At 49.9% G+C, this 21,173-nt stretch overlaps 2 protein-coding genes across 2 annotated transcripts; one reads left to right on the top strand and one right to left on the bottom strand.

The window, feature by feature from the left end:
- Positions 1 to 2,932: 2,932 nt before the first annotated feature.
- On the top strand, positions 2,933 to 12,972 carry LOC136560244 (biotin-dependent 3-methylcrotonyl-coenzyme A carboxylase beta1 subunit-like). The gene is made up of 12 exons (XM_066555960.1): positions 2,933 to 3,372; positions 5,296 to 5,492; positions 6,358 to 6,536; positions 7,316 to 7,396; positions 7,573 to 7,751; positions 8,472 to 8,664; positions 9,689 to 9,780; positions 9,965 to 10,121; positions 10,639 to 10,761; positions 11,135 to 11,277; positions 11,613 to 11,694; positions 12,575 to 12,972. The coding sequence occupies exons 1-12, from the start codon at positions 2,933 to 2,935 to the stop codon at positions 12,656 to 12,658; spliced, it is 1,950 nt and encodes a 649-aa protein (XP_066412057.1). The 3' UTR covers positions 12,659 to 12,972.
- RPE65 (retinoid isomerohydrolase RPE65) lies at positions 12,774 to 20,187 on the bottom strand. Its single transcript, XM_066555958.1, has 14 exons — positions 20,138 to 20,187; positions 19,275 to 19,357; positions 18,803 to 18,953; positions 18,396 to 18,503; positions 18,163 to 18,304; positions 17,441 to 17,588; positions 17,099 to 17,180; positions 16,769 to 16,901; positions 16,513 to 16,652; positions 15,530 to 15,659; positions 14,567 to 14,681; positions 14,369 to 14,463; positions 14,167 to 14,278; positions 12,774 to 13,687 (listed from the first exon to the last, which is right to left on the bottom strand). The coding sequence occupies exons 1-14, from the start codon at positions 20,146 to 20,148 to the stop codon at positions 13,536 to 13,538; spliced, it is 1,602 nt and encodes a 533-aa protein (XP_066412055.1). The 5' UTR covers positions 20,149 to 20,187; the 3' UTR covers positions 12,774 to 13,535.
- Between the last annotated feature and the right edge of the window lie 986 nt (positions 20,188 to 21,173).

Genomic DNA, 21,173 nt, shown 5'->3' with positions numbered 1-21,173 from the left:
AGAAAATCTGCACATTAAAATCACATATAATGAAATTGCTATGCAACACCAGTGATTCAGAGATAATGTCTCCTATGGAAGCCTAACAATTATGGAAAATGAAATAAGCATGAAAATATAATTGGACAAGAGTCACTGATGCATTCACAGAACAGAGAACTCAAAAATCTTATGAATCCAGGGAAATAATATGTGGGTCAAGCTTAAAAGGAGCCCAGAAACACCAGGGAGCCCAAATCTCACTTCAAACACATATCCAAGTGTTTGCATCTGCAATTCCTCCTCCAGAAAGCTGAGCACCACCACCAACTCTCTGAAATCCAGACTTCTTCAAATGTATTTTGCTTTACATGGATTTCTGTCACCACTCCTTCCTTCCCCATTATCACCTGCACCACAGAGAGCACAAAAATTCACATGATATCCCACAGGAAATGCAAAAGATCTCTGTAAAGCTGCACAGGGACTCTGTCTCCTCTTCAGCTCTTCACAAGTTTCTCAAAGTGTTGGGAGAAAAGAGCTCTGGCTACACCAGGGAAGGAGGGAAGAACTGAAGTGAGCAACAGCCATCCCCAGAAATGCCCCAAAGCAGCCTGAATGCTGCAGCAGCTGCTGGATTCATGCATGGGCTCCATCAGGAACCTCTTGTGGCTGTACCAGTCCCCATACCACGTCTGCAGCAGTGGCTTTGTTAAATGTCATTGTTCAGACCAGAGGAGGCCCCGGGGCTGCTGCAGGGCTGGAGCCAGGCTGGGACACCTGGGGGTGCTCACCTGGACAGGAGAAGGATCCAGGCAGAGCTCAGAGCCCCTGGCAGGGCCTGGAGGGGCTCCAGGAGAGCTGCAGAGGGACTGGGGACAGGGATGGAGGGACAGGACACAGGGAATGGCTCCCAGTGCCAGAGGGCAGGGATGGATGGGACATTGGGAATTGGGAATTGTTCCTGGCAGGGTGGGCAGGCCCTGGCAGTGGTGACTCTGCAGTGTCTGTGCTGCCCTTAGGTGCTACCTTTGATCTGCAGAGCATCTCTGCCCGCTGCTCCTGGGGCTCTCCCTGGTCCAGCACACACCTTCTCCCTGTCACAGGGTTTGGGACAGCCACAGGGACTCAGGTACATCCCCTGGGACAGCTGAAGCCACCCAGGGCAGCAGCACCTCCTCCCACAGCTCCACCTGAACTGAGCTTCTTGCTACAAGGGAGCACAGCACTGAAAAGTGTCCTGTCTGCTATAACTGTAAAAGGACAGCAAATATTATTTTAAATTATTATATCTCAGGAGATTTTAATTATTACCCTCAAGATTTTTTAATAACATATATAACGTATTTACCTACGAATTCCAGCCCATGCTGGATACTTCCACTCACGAACATATTAGTCATCCCTTAATTATTGCTACCCATCCTTATTAATATGTATAATACAGATAAAGAGCTCCCTGGCAGGGATGCATTTTAATGAAGGCACTGAAAGGCAACTCACAGTAATTTCTAGAAGGTTGTGCCATGGTTGACAATAGCAAACCAAAGCAGCCCAGAGATGGGATGAGGTGTGGAAGGAGAAAAATCAAATTCGTTTCAATATTCTAATGATAAACTGAATTTCAGAGAGGACACCTGGGGCACAAGGTACACAAGGAAAAGGACACCCAGGGCACAGGACACCTGGGGAATGGGACGGCAGGGACAAAGGATGCACATGGCACAGGACACTCAGGGCACAGGACACCAGGGACAGAGGACACCGAGGGCACGGGACACCGGGGGCGGGCCGCCCTGCGGAGCCGCCCCGACAGGCGGGCGGGGACCGGACGGGGTAAGGAAGGGGCGGTGGTGGCAGGGTCGGCCGGGCCGCGGCGGGCGCGGGGCGGGCGGGGAGTGGGGCCCGCGGGGGCCGGGGAGCTCCGGCCGAGAGGCCGCGGGCCCGCGCTCCCTACCCGGCCCGGGCGCCCTCGGTCCCAGCCCCGCCGCGCTCCGCGGGCCCCGCTGGGCCCGCCCGGCCCGGCCCGGAGCGGGGCTGTCCCCTCGCGGCGGCCGTGGCATGGCAGGGACCGGGGGTGTCCCCTCACAGCCCCCGCGGGAATCGGGGTGTCTCCTCATGGCTCTCACAGGAACCGGGGTGTCCCCTCACGGCCCCTGCGGGTCCAGGGGGTGTCCCCTCATGGCTCTCACAGGAACCGGGGTGTCCCCTCACGGCCCCCACGGTAGCGGAGGGTGTCCCCTCACGGCCCCCGCAGGAACAGGGGTGTCCCCTCACGGCCCCCGCAGGAACAGGGGTGTCCCCTCACGGCCCCCACGGGAACCAGGGTGTCCCCTCACGGCCCCCGCAGGAACAGGGGTGTCCCCTCATGGCTCCCGCAGGAACAGGGGTGTCCCCTCACGGCCCCCACGGGAACCAGGGTGTCCCCTCACGGCCCCCGCAGGAACAGGGGTGTCCCCTCACGGCCCCCACGGGAACCAGGGTGTCCCCTCACGGCCCCCGCAGGAACAGGGGTGTCCCCTCATGGCTCCCGCAGGAACAGGGGCGTCCCCTCACGGCCCCCACGGGAACCAGGGTGTCCCCTCATGGCTCCCGCAGGAACAGGGGTGTCCCCTCACGACCGACTGGAGTCAGAGTGGCTCCTCACGACCCCCGTATCAAAGCGGGAACCAGGGGTGTCCCCTCACGATTCCTGCGGGCGTCGGGAGTGTCGCCTCTCCACCGCCGATGCAGGGCTGGAGTCAGGGCGTCCCCTCATGTCCCCTGCGGGAACTGGGGTGTCCCCTCACGGTCCCCGGGGCAGGGCAGGCACCGGGGGTGTCCCCTCACGGCAGAATGGAGTCAGGGCGTCCCCTCATGACCCGCGCCCGAGGCGAAGGGGCCGCGCTAACACCCAGCCGAGGGAACCTGCTTTTTAATTCCTGTCCCTCGTTGTCCCTCAGCTCTCGGGGCGATGTGGACCCCGGGCCCACTGTGCGCCCTGGGCCGGCGGCGCCCCGGGCCCTCCGTGCCACTGCAGCCTCTGACCCGCCTGCTCCAGAGGGAATATCGGGAGAAAACCCCGATCCGCCTGCTCCAGAGGGAATATCGGGAGAAAACCCCGACCCGCCTGCTCCAGAGGGAATATCGGGAACAACCCCCGATCCACCTGCTCCAGAGGGAATATCGGGTGAAACCCCCTTTCTGCCTGCTCCAGAGGGAATATCGGGAGCTGCTGCTGCCGAGGCAGGGCTGGGGAAGGACACAGCACCTGCCTCCCCGCCGGTTTTTAAGTAATAAACCCAAATCCAGGCGCCATCCCAAAACATTCCCAGTGCTAGACGGACGTGTCCCTGCCGTGTACCAACATGTGTTCCAAGAGAATTTAAGGAACAGCGAGGCTGTGATTAAAAGGTAATAAAGCGGTTTTGTAGGGTTTTTAGAGCGTTGCTATTTGTGACATGGTGTAAGAGTCACTTACGGGCACTTTAGGGACTTCTAACATGGGACAATATTGCCTCCATGGAGCAATGTAGCTGCTTAATCCCTGGAAGTGTCCAAGGCCAGGTTGGATGGGGCTTGGAGCAGCCTGGTGTTCCTGGATGGCTTTGAGGTCCTTTCCAACACAAACCAGTCCATGAAATGTTGACTGAAATGCCCAAGGTGCAACTATTTAAAACAGTGCCATGTGTTGTTTTGCATACATTGCCAAGAAATACTTTGTCCAGACTTACGTAACATTTGTTTCGTGTTGCATTTTGAATGCAAAGACGTAAATGGTGACTCACACACTCCTGACAGAGTAGGGGACGGGTGCTGCTGTCCATCATTTACAGATAAAATGACAAAATGTGGGTTTTGTATTTGTCCCGAAAGATTAGATGGCAAAATTGCAAAGGCCTTTGTTCAGGGGAGTGATCCACGAGCTGGAAGCAAAGCTTTGGAAAACACACTGTGCCCTCCTGTGGTGGCATTGAGGACACGAGTAAAATCCTTTTCCTCCGAAGTTTTTCCAGCCTCCAGCGTGTGCAGGGAGCCACACTCAGATCACAGAGTCACACCCAAAGTGCTGTGTGAGTCTTTGTGTCAAACAACATTTACAGTTAAAGGTGATGCATCTGGGGGAAAAATGTGTTTGAAATAAAGGAAGAGCTTGGTTTATTTAAGACCAAAGTTGAGATACCACGTTTGTTTATAGTTTATTCAGTTTTTTACCTATACATGGTGCTGCCCTGGCAATACCATTGGGTAATCACTTCCTCCCTGTGACACTGCAATGTTCCCTGCTTTTAGTATATCTTCCAGATTTAGTGTTTTATTCCCAGTTACTGATTTTTGTCAGATAAACTTGTTGCAGGACCTGATGGAGGAAGCTTTTGGCTGGATTATTGCCAAGAGCAGGTGGAACATGGAGGTTCATGCTGAATTAGGACAGGCTCATTATGATAGCCTCATTATTATTATATATTATATTATTAGCTTTATCAAACAGTTTTTTTGGATAAAAAAGTGAAATGTTTGCTTTAAATAATAGACCTTTGCTTTTAATTACACTGTGGAAAAACAATAATCTGAAAATGTGAATTTATCTTAATTTTCATGCCATTTGTGTGAAAACTGTACAATATGTTTAAGCTCAATCTGCTAAAGGGTAACTTCTAAGGAAAATGGTTTGGGTCAGGAGGGCCCTCAAAGCCCACCCAGTGCCACCCCTGCCATGGCAGGGACACCTCCCACTGTCCCAGGTGCTCCAAGCCCTGTCCAGCCTGGCCTTGGGCACTGCCAGGGATCCAGGGGCAGCCACAGCTGCTCTGGGCACCCTGTGCCAGGGAACAATTCCCAATTCCCAATGTCCCATCCATCCCTGCCCTCTGGCACTGGGAGCCATTCCCTGTGTCCTGTCCCTCCATCCTTGTCCCCAGTCCCTCTGCAGCTCTCCTGGAGCCCCTCCAGGCCCTGCCAGGGGCTCTGAGCTCTCCCTGGATCCTTCTCCTGTCCAGGTGAGCACCCCCAGGTGTCCCAGCCTGGCTCCAGAGGGGCTCCAGCCCTGCAGCAGCTCCAGGGCCTGCTCTGGACAGGGCAGGATGAGCTTCTCATCCACCAACAGCCCAAATCCTCCCAATCTCCTGTCCATCCCTTCTCCCACAGCCCTTGTGTTTGTCCTTGGGATTTTCCCGGCCCAGGGCAGGACCTACACTGGGCCGTGTTGAACTCCTGAGGCTCCTCCAGCCCCAGCTCTCCCCCTGCCCGTGTCCCTCTGGAAGCCACCCGTCCCCTCCAGCGTGTGACCGCAGCTTTGTTCCCATCGAGCGAAACTTTGGGGTTTTTTTCCATCAGGTACTCGGAGCTGCTGGAGAGGGTGAAGGAAGGAGGGGGAGAAAACGCCCTCCTGCGGCACACGCAGCGCAACCAGAAGCTGTTCGTGCGGGAGCGCCTCAGGCTGCTGCTGGACCACGCAGATTTCCTGGAGCTGTCCCCGCTGGCAGGGCTGCACATGCCCTACGGGAATGTCCCTGCTGCCGGCTGCCTCACGGGTAACGGGGTGTTGGGGGCTCTGCGAGAGGGAAACGGGGGGGAAAAGGATGCGTGGAATGAAGATTATGGGGTATTTTAGTACCTGAAGTGCTTTCCTAGGAAAAGTGAATGCTGGTTTTGTCCAGGTCTTATTCCCAACAGGGAACAGTTCAGCCACTGCTGTTTTACAATAATGGGAGAAACTTTTGAAAGGACAGTTTCTAGTTTCTTCTAGATTTAGTAATTCCACTTACCATTTACTAATTTTTGTCTCAAAAGATGCAGGGTGATGTGTCAAATCAGCTCCTCTTAAAGGAGAGAGGACAAAGTTATGTGAGAGACAGGAGCTGTAAGATACATTTTGAAGTGTTTTTCAAATCACAGACAATTGCATTTTCTATCCAGACATTGTCTCTTTAAACTGAAACAGCTCTTCAATATGAAATTTCATTGAAATTCAATTTCATTCAATATCAGTGAAATTGCATTTTGAAGAGTGGTTCCAGTTCAAAAAGTAACTAGAAGAACAGTGTGAAAACCCTTTTTTTCCTCACACATTGTTATACTTTTCAGTTTTATAGGGGTAATTTTTAATTGCCTTCCCTTTTATCTCAAGGGATAGTTACAGTGTATTTCTTTCTGTTACATTGTCACCAGAAGTAAGTAAATTTATTTGAGGTTTTTCTGTCATTTGGATTATTTTTAAATACTGTCATTCCAGAGAAGAGTGTAGATTTCTTCCCTGTGTGGTATTTTCATATTAATTTGGAGCTTCTTGATGTAGCATTACTGAGAAAAACGCCTGAAGTAGTTAAAAGGTTTGCCCCCCTTGCTTTACCTATTGCTTTAGAGAGTCCTGATAAATATCTGTGGTACTGCTTGCAGGAATTGGCAGAATCTGTGGGATCTGGTGTGTCTTCATTGCTGGTGATGCCACTGTGAAAGGAGGAACCCTTTACCCAATTGGAGTGAAAAAGCAACTGAGAGCCCAGGAAATTGCCATGGAGAACAGGCTGCTGTCTGTGCACCTGGTGGACAGTGGGGGAGCCTTCCTACCCCTGCAGGTACTGCTGGCACTCTCAGAGCAGAAAATATCAGTATTTATTTCACCACCTGACCAGAGGTTAGAAACTCCAGTGAGTGTGCTGAGCTGCTTTTGTGTCTGATAAATGAGTACATAGTGGGAGGGGTCTATTTTCACTCCAGAGTCCCTAAAGTGTTCTGTATTTTATTGTCCTGTTTGTACCAGGGGTGCACTAAGCTCTGTGGCCTTTAAAAGTGGAGTTTTTGCAATTCTGACTGCAAAATAAGAATTTGAACAGGTTCTTTTATGAAATGCAGAGATCATCCTGTCATAGAGACTCTAGTTGTTCTCTCTCTAGCTGAGGGCAAGCACACAGGAGAAGTTACCTGAAATTTTAAAGTTAATTAAAGTTATTAAATTTTAAAAGTTACCTGGAAGTTTACCGGGAATTGTATCCAAAACTAAGCAAAAAAGGAAACTGCTGAAGGGATTTCACAGGTGTAATAGAGCTACCACCCTTCCCTTCTCCACATTTACAGTCAGTTTGTGTAGAATATATTGATTTCAGAAAAAATCACAAAACTTAACCTGTGCCTTCAAAGCAAATAGGTATTTTTGGGGTATTTGACAACATATAAAGGAATAAATACCATAATGAATGCTGTATATGAAATATATGAAATACTAATCAGGAGTGATTATTAATGAGGACCTTCCCAGTGTCAGTTTTGGTGTGTTTGGGAATGAATGGAGTAAAGAGGAAGCATCAAGTTTCGTAGTTACCATTAAAAATCCCTTTCTCTTTTCCCTGCCCCTCAGTCAGAGCTGTTTCCTGACAAGATGCACGGCGGCAGGGTTTTCTACAACGAGGCAATCATATCTGCCATGGGAATCCCTCAGGTACAGTGGCATGGGGAGTGCAAGGGGGTGTAGGAAAGGTGTAAATGGGTAGTAAAATTTCTGGTTTGCTCCCCAAGTGCTGTGATTTAGCACTTTCTGCATTTCCGAAATAACTTTGGGCTTGCCTTTGCCTTTCCTGTCCCCTGTCCAGCACTGCTGTGTCTGTGTCCCCTCAGGTGGCCGTGGTGTGTGGCTCCTGTGTGGCTGGAGGTGCGTACGTGCCCACCATGGCCGAGGAATCCGTGATCATTGATAAAATTGGGATGCTGTTCCTTGCTGGGCCGCCCCTGGTGAAGGCTGCCACGGGAGAAGATGTCTCTCCTGAGGAGCTTGGAGGAGCCAGGCTCCACTCACAGTAGGTGATTTCTCAAAAGCAGGGAATTCAGCACGCTCACCCTGAAAGGAATGTGGCATTGGCATTTCAGAGCAGGGCTAAGAGTGGAACCTGTGCTTACACTGGCTTGCCTTCTCAGGTTCAGGGGTTTGGGTTAAATCAGCCAAATGGAAGTAAAATGAGGTTATTGATGGGGTGAGGCAGGGACTGGAAAGGTTGGATTTGGATCTCTATTGTTCCACATACTTCTTGAACAACTTCAAGTAATTTCCTCTGTGCCTCACAGGGAGCAGCTACAGAAGATGGATGCTATCTCCTCTTTTCCAAGTGTTTTCCAGAATACACATCTTTAACCCAATTATGCTACATGGAATACATTCCTGTCCTTATATCTTGGCTGCAACCCCTTAGTTTGAAATAATTCCTGAAGTTTGCTTTCCTCTTTTCCCTTCTTGATATTGTCTGCAACAACAGCATCGCCAAAAATAAATCCCAAGGTCTTTCTTTAATCCAGATAAACACAAAAGTCATGGGGAAGAACAACTCCTTACTGTGAATTTAATTTGGGATTGGACTGCCCAGAAATTCCACTGACTGCTTTCAGCTCATTCATACAGAAACAAACCACACAGCATTTCCACAGGGCATTTGGAGAGTCTCAGCTTTTTTCCTAGAGTTTGGGTTTTCTCTCAGGATACAGAACTCATTAATTCAATGCTAATTAATGTCTCTCTCTCCTAGGGTCAGTGGCTGCAGTGACCATTTTGCACCCTCAGAAAAGGAGGCCTATGAGTGCATTCGTAATATTGTCTCTACCTTAAACTGTGAGCCAGTGCCAGAGCAGGACAGGGAGTCTGACAGTCCCTTGTACAGCCCTGAGGAGCTCCTGGGCCTGGCACCACTGGCTTACAGCTACACTCTTCCTGTCAAACTGGTAAGGGAACAGGGATTTCATTCCTGCATCCTTCACTCTGCTCTGTCCCACAGCTCCAGGTGTTATTCTGAATTATTACTTCATCTGTTGCCAGCCTGTCTTAAGCCTGAAATAAAGCAGGATGGCAACAGTTCTGTGGGATTATAGGAAATATTTAAATTTATTATTAAAATATTTATAAGAAATAATTTATATTTATTATAAAGATATTTAAATGTTTATGATAAAAACATTTAAATACCTGAAATCCTGTTGGAGATAAAATAATCCCAGATTGTGCCAGTGTTGCCCAGCTGATTCCATGCACTGTTGGGATGCTTGCTTTATGTCTTGCATTGTATTGGCTGCCTTGAGAACATACACCCCTTTCATGTCTGTGTTTCCCTTCCCCTGCCTTTTTGTTTCTTCCCCCCAAGCATTCAAATCATGTAAAAGAAATGGTGAAATTATTGACTGAAAAAACAACACAGCTCAAATCACACTTGTTTGAGGTTGGGATGGAACTAAAGCTTAAGCAGAGACATGCAGAGCTGCCCACGCTGTTTCCATTGTGTTCTACATGAGATTTTGTCTCCAAGGATGTGAATGCAGTATCTTTTCCAGTGGTAAATCCCTGCACTTGAGGGAATTGACTGCAGAAAGCTTTGAAGGCAGCTTTTAACTGTGTTAGAGAAAAGCATGAGCAATATCAACCAAACATTTCTTATGCGCAAAATCTGAAACTGCACACACTGGGGTTTGGTTTTTGCTTTTTTACATTTTTATGCACAGGAACAGCTGGGCTTTGTAAAACTAAAATAATTTTGGAGTTGGCCTTTGTCTTAAAGTACACAGTTGGTAATTAAACAAAACACAAATTGGATGGTTTGTGCATATTGAGCATTTAGCAAGTCACCCAAAGACCCTCTGTGCTCATCTTGCATAACTCAGGTCTGTTACTGTTTGAGCAGGGCATTTTTAGCAGAACTCTCCTGTTTTCACCTCCAATTCTCTAGTAAAGTCAAGTCTGTGTATTTCTTTGCAGATCCTGAGCCGGCTGGTGGATGGAAGCAGATTCCAGGAATTCAAGGCTACTTATGGGACAACATTAGTGACAGGATTTGGCCATGTGGAAGGGTATGGCTGGGGACATTCCCCATCCAAATGGGTGCACATGCATTCCTCAACAGCTTTTGTGGCCTCAGCAGGTTCCACACCACTCCAGTCATTCCTAGGGCTCAAAAGAGAGATTGATGGAATAGCTGAGGTTGGAAAGCACCTCTCAGATCATGGAGTCCAACTGTCCATGTTTGTTCTGTAGGCACTTGGTGGGGATAGTGGCCAGCAATGGGGAGCTGGCTCACGATGCTGCTCTCAAGGGCAGCCACTTTGTCCAGCTCTGTGGCCAGAGGGGAATTCCCATCCTCTTCCTCCAAAACACTGCTCCACAGCCAGCAGGGCCTGCAAGCATCTCACAGGTATGGCATGTTTGCTTCAATGCATTTCAAACAATTCTTAGTTCTTGTTGGGCCTAAAGTTACATTTTCAGAATTATTAACTGTTAGGAAAAGTGATTTTTTTAACCACTCTTGATGAAGCTTTGTAATGACTTTTCTAATGGGGAAAGATTTAAGAACTTTCCCACTTGAATTTTAAGCAGGCCTGGATGCTGAAATAAAATGATACTGTTCAGTTAGTAAGGCAGGCTGGAAAGTTGGGATTTGCAGTGCTTTTTGACATTGAAATACAGCTTATTGATTCCTCTGCTAACTCTGCACTACAGAAAATTGGCTATTTCTCTTTTGAAAGTGAAGGCATTAAAGCCCAGTAGGATTTGTCCTGGGCTAAGGAAAGTAAAACCTCCATCAGATCCCAGATCTGTTTCTGCAGAATTGTAAATAAATAAATAAATGATTTGGAAGTACAAGTTTGTTGTGAGTGGAGAGAATCTAGAATAAAGTCTTAAAGGATCTAAAATGTCTATTTTTATTCCAGGCAGAGGCCCATTCCAACAGGCTGAAGGCCCAGGCCTCCATGATGGCTGCAGTTGCCTGTGCTGCTGTTCCCAAAATAACCATTGTCATTGGAGGCTGTTTTGGGAGTGACAGCTACGTCATGGTATGGGGTGGCACCAGCCCAGGGCTTGGGGACACACCTGTCACACTGCTCAAGTGTCACTGCATTTCTGAAACACAGCTGGGGAACTGAGCTCTGAGCTCATATTTAAGTAAGAAACGCAACAATGCATGTGAGTGCTGAGAAGCAAACATGGAAGAATTAATCATGGAAGTGCTTGGAATTCAAAATGAAATATTAAAATAGAAATATTGAAGGCAGTGGGGAGGTGGTGGTTCCTAGCACAGGGTGACTGTCCTCGTACAAATCCACCTGTGCTCCATCCTGCCTTGCCCTTGGTTGTTTCTTCCCACAGACACCTCTTTATGATTCGTCTCAGTGGGTTTGTTCTGTTTCTTTGGTTTTGTCCTTGCAGTGTGGGAGATCGTTCAGTCCAAACTTTCTGTTCCTGTGGCCCAATGCAAGAGTTGGTCTTGTGGATTCTCAGAATTTCCCCACAGTTCCACCAGCTGGGGGCTGGACAGGAGAGGAACTGGAACTAAAACAGCTGAAGGCAAAGTAAGGACATTCAATACAAACCTGACAGGGATTTCATTGTTCAATTACCTACTTTGGTTCATCTTTAGAGCAACACATCCTGACTAATGAAACAAACATGGATCTACTGCAAAAATATTTTAAATTTCCACGTTGTTCCATGTCTTTCTGTTAGTGCCTTCCCATTACTGCAGAAGGGTCAGCTCTGTTATTTGCTGCTTTCTGACTAATTTTAACAGCACTGCTGCCCATTCTTTTCAGATAGATGGATTTGCCTGTTTCATCTGTAATTTCTTTTCACTGCTCTGCTGTTTTTATTGTGCTTTTAAGCCTGTTCAATTCTCTGCCCTCTCCAGGCTAGAGGAAGAAAGCAGTGCCTTTTACTCCTCTGCCAGGCTCTGGGATGATGGGATCATCCTACCTCAAGACACCAGGAAGGTGGGTTTTCCTTTTAGGCCCTTTTGTTCTCCAGTCTCACAGTGGATGAACATGACTCACTCAGGGTTGACAATGTGCTGAATCCAGACCTGGGGCTCCCACTTCTCACTCCATAGAATTTCTCTCAGTAATTCTCATCCTGTCTCTTCCTCATTAGTTTATCAAAAATCTTGAATTCTGGTTACTTGACCACAGCATTTCCTCACTGAGCCTCTCCTTTGACTTAACCATAATTTGAATCTGCATCTGAATCCCTTTTTTCCATATAATTACCCATATCTTCACTCTTTGGAGTTCAGGCTCCTCAGAATTCCTTTTGTTTCCAAAACATTATTTTATCCTGGGATGTTGCTTTTTGCAATTTTCTCTTCCTGCTTTAAATTTGCTGTGTGCATTTGGGATGCTCCCCTGCCTTTTTATTGATTTGAAATTGGCAGACATCCCTCCCTCCATTAGGTTCTTTCTGAAAGCTGCTGCCTTTGTCCTTTTATTTTTCCTTGTTAGATTGTTTATTAGCAATAAAAATCTTCTCTGCGCTTCTGAAGTTTGTTTACTTGAAGATCTCAATCTGTTCTGGTTTCAGCTGGGGTTAAATCACAACACAACCCTTCTAAATATGGTGCCTATTTTTGGAGCTATGTGGATGGTAAATATTTTCATGGAGTTTATGGGAACTTTGATAATGGACAGCACCAAGAAGTTTCTTTAGTCCTGTAGCCCTGAAATTCCCACTTTATGATCCTCACATGAAAATAAGAGAAAGTTGAACTGTTGATTTTACCTTGTTCAGTGTCTCACAAACAGAATGAACAAATAAATAAGCACAGAAGTAATGAGTTGTACTAGTTGGGTTTTTATATTGTTTTTTGTTTTTAATTAGGTGATTGCCCAGTGCTTGGAGATCATGGAACAGAAGAAGTACCAGGCTGTGTCTCCCCATCCCCATCCCATCATCAGGATGTAACTGCAGCCCCCTCAAACCAGAGCCCTCTACCAGAACTCCGAGTATAAAGATTTTCTAATTCTTTGATACCATTAATAAAAGTGTTGAACAATTGAAGACAAACAAGAATCCCAGATTTTAAATCTGCTGGCAGGAAGTTTTTATTCTCAACAATAGCCTCTTTTAACATCAGCTGAAAGTTTCTTTTGGGAGAAGGAAGGATTAAGCTGAACATCTGTAGCACTCTAAGGAAGCAAAGTCAGACCAAGGGGTAACAATTGCTTGATTTTTTCATGTCCATGTTTTAACATGAAATCCAGAAATCAAGGACACTTGGACAAAAGAAAGGGAAAGGAGCAAACACACAAGGGAAGGTGTGCAGTTTGCAGCCTGGGTGAAGAACAAAACTCTGCCTGCCACTCTCTTGGGATTCCCAAAGCAGCTGTGGAAAACTCCACTGGGATTGTTCTGAGGATACCACAGCAATGACCAGGATGATGTTTAAATCCAGAATCCTTCAGTTTAGGCTAAAAATTCTCAACCACGTAACAGAGCACAGCCAGTTGTACACAATGTTACCACATGTAAAAGTGTTGAGGTTACTCTCTGCTCTTTCAGCTTCTTTCACTCTGCTGCAGCTACAAAGTTTAATTTTGCATAAACAGAACCTCTCCACCACCCTCAACTTGTGGTTTAACAGGAAATGGTACCAAAGGGTGCATTTAAAAAATACCTGATTAACCATTTTGAAGAATCATTGACAAGACTGAACTGCTTGATCTGAGTGAAGCAGCCCCACAAGTGCAAAGGGCTGTGGAAGGAGTTTGGGTCACCTGTAAACGGAGACTGCACCTTTTGGGAGCTGGAAGGAGCCCAGGCCAGGTGTGGCTGTCTGTGCTCACGCTCTTTTGAAGAGCCCATGGAATGTCACGGGAATGTTCACCTCCACCTCAGCCCTGGCCACCTCGCTCATGTCTTTGGCGTTGAGGATGAGGAGGAAGGCGGGCTTGGGCCCCGCCCCCGGGCTGATCACGATGCTCAGCACCACCCCTGCAAGGTGAGAACACGCTGGGTGTGGCCCAGGTGGGTGTGGGCTGTGTCTGACCCCGGCTGGACAAGGCGAGAGCAGCCCTGGCACTCGGGGCACCAGAAATCCCGGGAGTGTCACCCATGCTGAGGGACAGGGGCAGGGACACAGCACAGGCTGCCCAGGGAAGCTGTCCTGCCCCAGCCCTGCAAGTGTCCAAGGCCAGGTTCAAGGCTTGGAGCAACCTGGGACAGTGGATGGTGTCCATGCCCAGGGCAGGGGGTGGAACAGGATGAGTTTTAAGGTCCCTCCCAACCCAAACATTTTATTACTTTAGTTTTAGTTTTCCTGTGTTTCCTCAGAAATTTCCCCCCCAGTGTTCGCACCTGTCCCATCTCAGCCCTGCAGCCAGCCTGGCACAGCCCTTCCCAATCCCAGTCCCAATCCCAATCCCAGTCCCAATCCCAATCCCAATCCAAATGCCACCACCCCCCAGCATTACCATCATCTTCCTCCAGCGCATCCGGGTGGGAAACGAAGATCGGCTCTGATGGGTACGCATCCGGCTCCTGCCACACCCAGGTCTCCTTGGTTTTCACGTTCAGCTTGCACAGCTAAAGGTGGGGACAGGACACAACCACAGAGCTCAGAAATGCTCCTTTTTGTCCCCAAAGTGAAGCCATCCCCTGTTGGCCAATAGTTACCCTGTCTGGGACAAAGTGGTTCAGCCCCAGTCCGTAGGTGTACGTGTACGGCTTCCCTCCGTACTTCCTGTAGTTGATCTGGGGGAATTCAAAGGCTACAAGGAAAAAGAAATGTGTATAAATGCTGAGGGTTAGGGGGACATGGGGTGCAGGCAGCACGTGGCTGCTGTGACCTGGGGAGCTGGGCTGTCATCGTACCGTGACGTGGCCCTGAGAAAATCACCTCTGGCTCCAGCCAGATGGTCTCATCACTGCGCAGCGTCGCTGTGGCTGTCGTGTAGGGCAGGGTGACCAGGTTCTTCCCTGTGTCAGCCTGTGACAAAGAGAAATAAATACCCAAGGGATTGGAGAAAAGTTTTGGATTATTTGCACAGAGCTGTAGCAAACAGCACTGAACAGGGAAGGCAGCGACGTGTGGCAGAGCCTCAGGAGCGGCAGGAGGCGACTGCTGCCATGTGCTTGGCAGTGCTGCAAGAACTGTCCTGTTCCTCAGCCTAAACACAGCTTCCCTCCCTGCTGGAGGCATTCAGAGGTTTCATTAAGCACTGCCACGTGGGCTTGCACGTCTCACTTGATCCACAGCCCAGTGAGCTCCGTGAGAGGCTCTGCTGACCGGTCCCCTGCAGCCCTTGGCCCATCCAGCAGCCACCACGAGCAGGGTCAGGGAAAGGAACCCAGCAGCTGCCAGCCAGAGAGCTCTGTCTGTGCCAGGCTGGCAGCTCCAGGGACCTCACACCGAGGGCTGGAGGATTTAACCACACATGCTTGGGCTATGGCTGCTCCCTTCTGTGCTATGAGCAGATCCAGTATTAACTGCTGCCCCCCAGGCTCTGCAATGATTGGTAACACGTGGAGTCATCAAAGAGTTTGGCTTGGAAGGGACCTTAAAGCTCAGCTCATTTTCCTCACCATGGGCAGGGACACCTTCTAACACCAGTTACTCAGAGCTCCATCCAGTCCAACCTTGGACACTTCCAGGGATGGGGCAGCCACAACCTCTCTTGGCAGCCATATAAATAAACTAGAAAAACATTGATCAGCTAAAGAAAACACAAAGTTTCTCTGAAAGCCCGTACTTAAAGTTTGCCCTCTTAATGAAAAGGTTGAATTTGAAGTAAGTGGGGCAGGAGGCCTGGCAGGGAGGGGAGCAGCCTCCAGTACCTTGTCGATGCTCAGGGGCAGGACGTATCTGCGGGCCTCGGGCTGCGGCGCCTTCTCCGCCTGCCGCTTCACCTCGTCCCAGTTGGCCCGAAGGTTGGCCAGGTACAGGTAGTTGTAGACAAACTCAAACCTGCACCAAACAGCACCACAGAGACAAACACAGCTGGGCTTTGCAAGTGTGGGGGAAGTGTAGGTGGTTTTTGCCTAAAATTCATAGAAGCATAGAATGGTTTGGGTTGGGAGGGCCCTTAATGCTTATCTTCTCCCAACCCCTGCCATGGGCAGGAACACCTCCCACTGTCCCAGGGTGCTCCAAGCCCTGTCCAACCTGGCCTTGGACACTGCCAGGGGTGGGGCAAAACAGAGTGACAGAAGCCCCAGTCCAGCTCCTCAGCAGAGCTGAGCTGTGTGTGCACCACAGCCCCTGTCAGGAAAACCCAGCAACTGCTGGTGTTCAGCACAGGCACAGGAAGGGGCTTGGAGCAACCTTGCTCATGCTAGGGGGTGGAACAAGATGAGTTTTATGGTCCCTTCCAGCCCAAAGCAGTCTGGAATTCTATGATTCTATGCCAGGATCAGCTCAGCTCAGGATGTCCTGGGTATGCAGCCAACACAGGGCTGAGCTTCATCATTTCAGTGCCACATTTCTGTGTTTACATGAAGAGCAGCCTCCAAGCCTCACACACACCCTGCTCATTGCAGCCCCAGGAGCCAGAATAGCATCAACCCTTCACCAGTCACTAACATTTCTTAAAGATAAAAGTAAATAATAGATAAAAATATTTTTTTCCTGGAAAATGAGTGTCAGGCAGGTTCCCTGCACCTCTGGAGAGCTCAGTGCTGTATAGTCTACATGTCACCATGTGTTAGATATTAAATGGGTTGGTGGAAGTGCCAGAGGCCCCAGCAGGGATGTGCCAGGGCAGGGAGGGGCGTGTGTGGTGCAAGGGGCAGTTGTGGTGCCCAGGGACCCTTGGCCTCACCCCTTCCAGGTGCACAGGTCCACGATCAGGAACCCGTTGTCCTCGTAGGTGTTGATGTGGTGGAAGAGGTTGAAGGCCGAGGTGCGGTACTTGAGGTTGAGGAGCCTGCCTTTCTTCTTCTCTGCCACGTGCAGCCACACCTGCAAACCACACAGCAGCTGGGCTTAGGCCCAGGGAAATGAAGGTGAAGCCAAGGGACCTCCCGAGCCAGGTCTGGCTGCCCGGTCCAGCCCAGTTTGGGATGACCCATGCTTACCCCCATGGTCTCGTTGGACTCGAAGCAGTCCATGTAGTTGGCTCCCCAAAGGCTCCAGGAGGAGAGGAACTTGAGGAGGTTGATTTTCACTGGTGTCTCCACAAACACAATGTAGTTTGGGGTCAGCCCAAAGCTGTTGGGAAAGGCAGGGGAGCACATCAGGCTCACTGGGGTCAGTTTGGACAAAAACCATGGAGCTGCTTATCTTAAACACATGGATCATCGCTGAAAATGACCCTGATTTTGGTCAATCACCTGATTTTCATTGCTGATGACATGTGAAAACTAGTCCCTGGTTCCAGCTGACCTGCTGACCCCATGGAATTTTACCTGTGGACATAGGAGGGCTTAAACCTGTCACTGCAGGGGAACTGCACCACCACCTCCGACTTGTTCATGGGGTCTTCCTTGTCTGGAATGGGACAGGTGAGAGGTTATGGAGGTCTCACCCACACCTGGGCTGCACCTACAGCATCTACCCAGCAAATTCCTGCCTTTAACACAAAATTCATCATTTAGAAGCCATCTAGAAGTGACTTAAATACAACATCAAAAAAAAAATTAAAGGAGCTTAGAAAAAGCCTCACTTGATAACAAAGTTCATTTAAAGGATAAAGAAATGATTCATAAGGGAAAAGTTTCCCAGCTGACTCAGAGGTGGCATTGACTGACCTGCCTGCAGAGGAGGAATCCGGATGATGTTGTAGGCCAGGGCAAAGTTTTTCCCAAAGCAATTGCCAATGTTGTAAACAGTGCCATCATTCTCAATGTGGGGATGAGCTGTTGCCCCATTGACAGACACATATTTACAGAGATCCACCTGGAGAGCAGCAGGGACAGAGTCAGGAGTGAGGTGGGAAGGCACAAGCTCTGCAGGGTGTTGTGACTCAATACATCCTTGCTCTGCCTGTGGAAAGTTCCTCTCAAATTCTGCAATTGAGCTCTAATTTGCAAACTCCAACTCTAATTTGAAGATGCTCCAGGGGCTGGAGCCCCTCTGCCATGGGAGAGCTGGGGGTGTTCAGCCTGGAGAGGAGAATGTTCAGGGGGACCCTTCCAGTGCCTAAAGGGACTCCAGGAGAGCTGGAGAGGGACTGGGGACAAGGGATGGAGGGACAGGAGGGCAGAGTTAGATGGGTTATTGGGAAGAATATCTGTGAAGGTGGTGAGGCCCTGGCACAGGGTGCCCAGAGCAGCTGGGGCTGCCCCTGGATCCCTGGCAGTGCCCAAGGCCAGGCTGGACACTTGGGGACAGTGGAAGGTGTCCCTGCCATGGCAGGGGTGGCACTGGGTGGGCTTTAAGATCCCTGCCAACCCAACCCATTCTGTGACTCTATGATTTTCATTTTAGTCTTCCTTCTCCACACCTCTATCTGCTCAGGACAAAGACCCACCTGCTTGATGGTCTCCAGGGTGTCTGGGTTAATCCTGGTGATGAAGTTGGTCTCAGTACAGGCATAGTAATCCTCACCCACAGGGTAGACATTCACCAGGGCATTATCCGTCACCTCCACACCTTTGAAGTAGGAGAAAAACCTGAGCAGAGAAAACCAACAGGCAGTCAGGGGCTCCTGGGAGGCAGAAACTCCATAGAACATCCCAGCAGTGTGTGCAGCACCCGAGGTACCTGGAGAAGATGTTCTTGCAGGGGTCTGGATAGGCGTAGGTGCCAAACTCCGTTATCACAATCCTCTTCTCCGTCATGGCTCGCACGTAGGCGTCAGTCCGGACAAACCTGGGGGGCCAGGAGGGGAAATTCTGTTACACGGGACACCAGGCTGTGCAATTAATACAAATATTCCTTTGATGAACCTCCTGAGAGCTCTGGCACAACCTCACATCATTGCATCTGGAGCTCTCCACAACCTCACATTGCATCTGGAGCTGGGTTTAATGATATCACTGCTAGAGCACTTCCAATAACCACATGGACTCAAAATAACCAGGATCTCCCACAGCACAGCCTGTTCCCAGCATTTCAGACAAGCAAATGCTTCCTTATTTATTCCTTTTGCTTGGAAAACTGGCACGTACCTCCGGTGGTAGGTGACGTGCCCCTCCTTGAAGTCGAACTTGTGCAGCAGTGCCTGGCCATCAAAGAGGTGGTAGAAGGGCTCTGAGCCCACCTCAAACAAGCCAGGACCACATCTCAGGAGGCTTCCTCTCAGCCAGGTGGGAATCCTGCCTGTGGGAGACCCAGCATTTGGATGGGCACGGCAAATCAGACCAAGCAATTTTTATTGTGACAGCAAGAAAATCAAAACTTCATTTTCTAATTAAACTTAGTGTTGAAACACACATGAGCTCAGCAAGCTCTGATTTCTTCACACCTGCTGTGGACCAAGACATTCAGTCTTAGTCTAAAGAGCTCCCCACCCAAACTGACCTTTCTCTACCCCAAATCACCAGCCCTGTGAGCTCCTTCACATCCAGCCTTGTAAAGCCCTGGAAGCCCCTGAGCTGCAGGAGCAAAGGAGAGCGGGAGGAGATGAGGCCCCAGACCAACCTGTGACGTGGGCAGTCACTGGAGAGGACAGCTCCTCCACTGTCTCAAAGAGCTTCTTGTAGCCTCCAGCAGGATGCTCCACCCTGGAAGGGCACAGCCGGGTGAGCCCAGAGCAGGGGCACAGCTGGGAGCCCCCCAGGGAGGGATGGATCTTTCTGCACTGAATGATCCATGGCTTGCAAAGAACTTGAGGGAGGAAGGAGAAGGACCTTTCCACGGGGAAAGGCTCTGAGGCTCCAAACAGCTGCTGAGAACTGTCCTGAGCATGAGGAGGGGCAGGGACACCAAGGGGACAGCCCATACTGCAGCCCAACAAACCAGGACACCCAAATCACCAGAAAAGCAAAATCCAGCTTGTATCTCCCAGCTCCTGGAAAAGCCTTTTTTGCCTTTTTTTTTTTTCTTTTCTGAAGCAAAGAATTATTTGTTGAGTTCCAATTTTATCTGCTGCAAAGCCCATGAAAACACACCAGGCACAGGCTGGTGAACTCTGCCCAGAGCAGCTGTGGCTGCCCTTGGATCCCTGGCAGTGCCCAAGGCCAGGCTGGACAGGGCTTGGAGCACCTGGAACAGTGGAAGATGGCTCTACCCATGCCAGGGGTGGCACTGGATGGGCTTTAAGGTCAGTTCCAACCCAAACCATTCCAGGATTCCATTATTCTACTCCAAATTCAGGTCAATCCTTTGGAACCTGGAGGTGAGCCTGTTCCCCCAGACCAGAACCACACCTTGGCATGGGATGTGAGATGGAGACATGGAGAGCTCCCCGCCTCTCCTCCCCTCCAAACCCTGCTGCCCCCCAGCCCCAGGCAGTGCTCCACATGGGATGTGCTCCCACAGAGAGGAGCCTCAGGAATACTCACTGGCTGTACATCCTCCCTGATCCTCCCCGAGCCTCCGGAGCCAAGCAGGGAGCCAGAGCAGTGCTGGGTATTTATGGGGTGCTGAGCCCTGCCCAGGGCAGCCCCATCCCAAAACAGCCCCCACCAATGAGAGCACCCCGGGAACAGAGCCGGCTTTCAGCTCCAAAATCCTCCTCGGGCTTTGGGAGCTTTTGTCCTGCTGTTCACACAAAAAGGGGCTTTCACTGTTTTTCTGAGACCTAAATTCTTCCCAAGCAGAAGTGATTACAAAGAAAAAAGGCCAGGGAGGAGTGGGACGGAGCGCTGGAGCCGTGCCAGGAGCTGGCAGTGGCACCCGGCTCTGCAGGGACCATCCCAGCCCCTCCAGGGCCTTCCCAGGAGTGTGTGACAGACACCAGAGACACCAGGAGAGGAGAAAATGCCAGAGACAAACACCAAGGAATCTCCTGAGCTGGAAGGGCCCACAGGGATCAGTGATCCAGGCCCTGGCCCTGCACAGACACCCCAACACTCCCATCTCTGAGCCCTGTCCAAAGGCTCCTGGAGCTGCTCTGGCAGCCTCGGGGCCATGTCCATTCCCTGGGGAGCCTGGGCAGTGCCCAGCACCCTCTGGGGGAAGAACCTTCCCCAAAAACCAACTTAAACCTCCCCTGACCCAGCTCCAGCCGTTCCCTCAGTCCTGTCACAGGGAGCAGAAATTGGAGCTGTCCCTCAGGCCCTTGGGGTCTCCTTCAGTCTCCTCCAGACTCATCATTAGGAACCACCTCTGTTAAGAGTGGTTTTTTTTTTAATTCATTTATGAAAACAACAATGCTGTAAGGAGCAATTTCAAAGATTAACAAGGTCCCAGTTTCCTGCTGTCCCCTCACAGGCAGAGGATGAAGGTGTTTTATCACCACATTCAGGTGCTTGGAAACAGCTCCAGGGACCCAAACTGGGGTGCAGGGACAGAAACAGACATTAAACATTGCCACAACCAGCACGTGAGGGTTGGCTCTTTCCATGGGGTTTTGCTTGCTCCCTCTTTCAAGGTGTT

Source organism: Molothrus aeneus, chromosome 9, assembly GCF_037042795.1.
Source record: "Molothrus aeneus isolate 106 chromosome 9, BPBGC_Maene_1.0, whole genome shotgun sequence".
In the NCBI taxonomy this organism is placed as follows: Eukaryota; Metazoa; Chordata; class Aves; order Passeriformes; family Icteridae; genus Molothrus; species Molothrus aeneus.
Note: the sequence above shows the minus strand (reverse complement) of the source record. Positions and strands in the feature narration are given on the sequence as shown.

Bases quoted from the DNA above. Each gene is read 5' to 3' on its own strand.
- LOC136560244 (XM_066555960.1), top strand. From the start codon at position 2,933: ATGTGGACCCCGGGCCCACTGTGCGCCCTGGGCCGGCGGCGCCCCGGG. The intron at 3,373-5,295 runs GTAATAAAGCGG...TTTTTCCATCAG, and splicing joins AGCGAGGCTGTGATTAAAAG to GTACTCGGAGCTGCTGGAGA. The intron at 10,122-10,638 runs GTATGGCATGTT...TTTTTATTCCAG, and splicing joins GGCCTGCAAGCATCTCACAG to GCAGAGGCCCATTCCAACAG.
- RPE65 (XM_066555958.1), bottom strand. The intron at 15,660-16,512 runs GTGAGGCCAAGG...TGTTTGGTGCAG, and splicing joins GACCTGTGCACCTGGAAGGG to GTTTGAGTTTGTCTACAACT. The intron at 14,464-14,566 runs GTACGATGACAG...TTTTCCTTGTAG, and splicing joins TTTCTCAGGGCCACGTCACG to CCTTTGAATTCCCCCAGATC.